The following is a 2,784-nucleotide window of genomic DNA, read 5'->3' on the forward strand; positions in this document are numbered from 1 at the left end:
AGTCAGTTTTGAACAGATGCTGCGGCAGCAGCAGGAACTCAAGAACAGCTGCTGGTGGAGGAGGGCAGGGCTGGATGGGGCTGAGCGTGGGCAGCTGGGCACTGAGGGAATGCAAGGGCAGAGGCAGGAGAGACAGATGCGACGGGCAAACTGAGGGGCCAGGCTGTGGGAGAAGGGGATGTGGGGTGGGTAGAGAGTGTGGATCAGGATGCAGCTCCCTAGGAGCTAGACGGGGAATTTGCCCCATGGCACTGCTGGCCACAGGTATGTGACTCACTCCCCACCTGACTGTTTGCCCCAGATAGGGAAATCAGGCTGTGAGAGCGAGCACCCCCCCCCCCCTCCGGGAGCACCCCACCCAGCCAGCCACACTCCCTGGGCATGCCACAACACGGGTGCGGGCCCCTGGCCCTGCTCACTGTCCCCCCCTGGCCTTACCTGACTTGACAGAGCAGTGGATGTGCGCCTTGGACTCGTAGTAGACCCAGTCGAAGCCAGCCTCCACGGCCAGGCGAGCCAGCATGCCGTACTTGTTGCGGTCTCGGTCCGAGGTTGTGATGTCCACAGCTCGGCCCTCGTAATGCAGTGACTCCTCCGAGTGGTGCCCATCCTCGTCCCAGCCCTCCGTCACCCGCAGCTTCACCCCGGGCCACTGATTCATGACAGAGATGGCCAGGGAGTTCAGGCGGTCCTTGCAGCGCTGCAGGGCGGAGGAGCTGAGTCAGTAAAAGCTTTTGGGAGCAGGGAGGGATTAGCTGTCTGGTCAGCAGGTTGTATCCCACCGTGCTTCCATTAAGCTTCTCTGAGGACCCAGACTCTTTAAGGGCTGGTCCAGAACAGGAAGATCTGAGATCAGGTGCCTTGTACCACCTCATCACCTCCAGACTCCCTGCAGAGCCCAATACACCCTTGTTTGACACAGCAAGTTCTAAGGTTATGCACCCCAACAGAGCACCCATCTTTCCCTCCATCACTCCCCAACTTTCTGGCTCACTGAAAAGCCTGTTGGGCAGCAAAGCCTTGGTCAGGATAAAATACCTCCTCTGCTTCCAGGGTACCTCCCCTGGACTAGCACTGCCCCAGGGGCTTCCAGCTGATGGGAGAAAGATGAGGGAGCTGAGACCCTGCTGCCTCCCAGCTGGAAGGATCTCCCTGGGGTCTCCAGCACTGCCAGTGGGCACAAGTGAAACAGCCTGCACAGTCCTCAGCACAGCTCTACTTGGTTTTACTCCTCAAGTCCTGAGGCACAAGGACCCAGCACAAGGAAGCCTCATAGCTTCATCCAGCCTCTGATCATGTAGAAAATGCCAAACCCACTCTGCTATGCTGGAGCAGAAGGGACGTGGCATGAAACCCCTCCACCTCTCCCTGCCACAAGGGCTGAAAAGCCAGGGCTGAAGAACAGCAGCAGATTCAAAAAAACCTAGACTTGATGGCCACAGATGTCACACAAGCAAGCCAACTGCCTTGCCTTGTCCTACTCCACCATGGTCCTCCCCAGCAAGCAGAGGGATGCCAGCCCAGACACCTAAACCGCAGCCCTCCTGCCTCTCCCTGCTCTGCCCACTTCCCCAGCCACAGCTGCAGCTCAGAGGGGGACCAAGCCTCTGCATGCTTGGCTTGCAGAAGTACAGCCTGCACTTTTGGTCCCTTCCCCTGCTTTGGAAGGAATGGAGAAGAGCTAGAAAGGGCATAGGAAAAGCCATACAGCAACTTCTACACAAAACCAGGTGAAAGGACTAGGACAGTGCAGCCTGGAAAAGAGATGCTGGAGGGTCCTACAGTGTGCTATCACGTCATGGCAAGGGACAGAACATTCAAGGTCACACATGAAGCCAGTCCTGGGAAGCATGAAATGAAATGGCTGGGCAGCAGTGTAAAAAACAGACACCACAGGGGACATTTTTGTATGACGTGCAGTTCAGCGCTGGAACTCTCCACCATGAGATGTCATGGGACATGAGGCATAGCCATGGCAAAAAAGAGCCAGGGCTATAAATCCCAACAGTGGCTACATCCCTGGGCTCAGAAATGCTTCAGCACTGCTTACACAGGGAGCTGCCCCCAAAAAATGTGGGCCCTCACGTGTCCCCCAGGACCTGCTCGCATCCCAGCAAGGTGGGTGCTGCTGCTCTTGGGGAAACCCGCTTGCTCTCGGCAGGGTCCTGGCCCCGGGAAGGGCAGTGCCAGGCAGGCCTTTGCCCTGCATGGGGTGGGGGAGCACCTCTGCCCTCGTCTCACAGCTCCCTGGGTGTGGGGAGATAAGCTAGGAAGGTGTTGGACAAACATCTGCCAGGGGAGGGGAGGAGGAGGAGGGAGGGGAGCGACTTTTGTTCCCGTCCAACACCACCGTGGTGCCACTTGGCACACGGCACCAGCAGTTCCCAAGGTCCCCGACCCCACAGGGACCCCACAGAGAAGGGTAATAAGGGAGTTCGGGGCTGGAGGCAGTCCTTGATTCTTCCTCCCCGCATTCCTCAGCCATCACTCTAGGTCTCCCCTTGCCACTCCCACACCAGCACCTCACTCTGACCACCCCTACTGTCCTCACTGCCAGCCCTTCTGTCCTCTGGAGACAATACCTGCACACAAACACCAAGGCCCTCCAACCTCTGTCCCTCAGGTGAGGACACCACCTGCCATCACCTGCTGCCAAGAACCACCCCTTCCTAGCAGGACCCACCTGGGCTGCCTTATCCTTGTGCCTCTCCCAACGCAGCCCCAGCCGAAGGGTCCTGTTTTCCCCTTCCTGCCCAGGGCAGAGCCCAGCTGCCTGCCCGGCCC

At 58.5% G+C, this 2,784-nt stretch overlaps 1 protein-coding gene across 1 annotated transcript in view; it reads right to left on the reverse strand.

Annotated features, from left to right (window-relative positions):
• The window catches only part of IHH (indian hedgehog), a 7,285-nt gene that overhangs the window by 3,089 nt on the left and 1,412 nt on the right, over positions 1 to 2,784 (reverse strand). The window contains exon 2 of the mRNA XM_009996264.1: positions 439 to 700. Coding sequence (XP_009994566.1) covers positions 439 to 700 — 262 coding nt within the window. The remainder of the gene's footprint in view (positions 1 to 438; positions 701 to 2,784) is intronic.

Source organism: Chaetura pelagica, unplaced genomic scaffold, assembly GCF_000747805.2.
Source record: "Chaetura pelagica isolate M959 unplaced genomic scaffold, ChaPel_1.0 scaffold3, whole genome shotgun sequence".
Lineage (NCBI taxonomy): Eukaryota > Metazoa > Chordata > Aves > Apodiformes > Apodidae > Chaetura > Chaetura pelagica.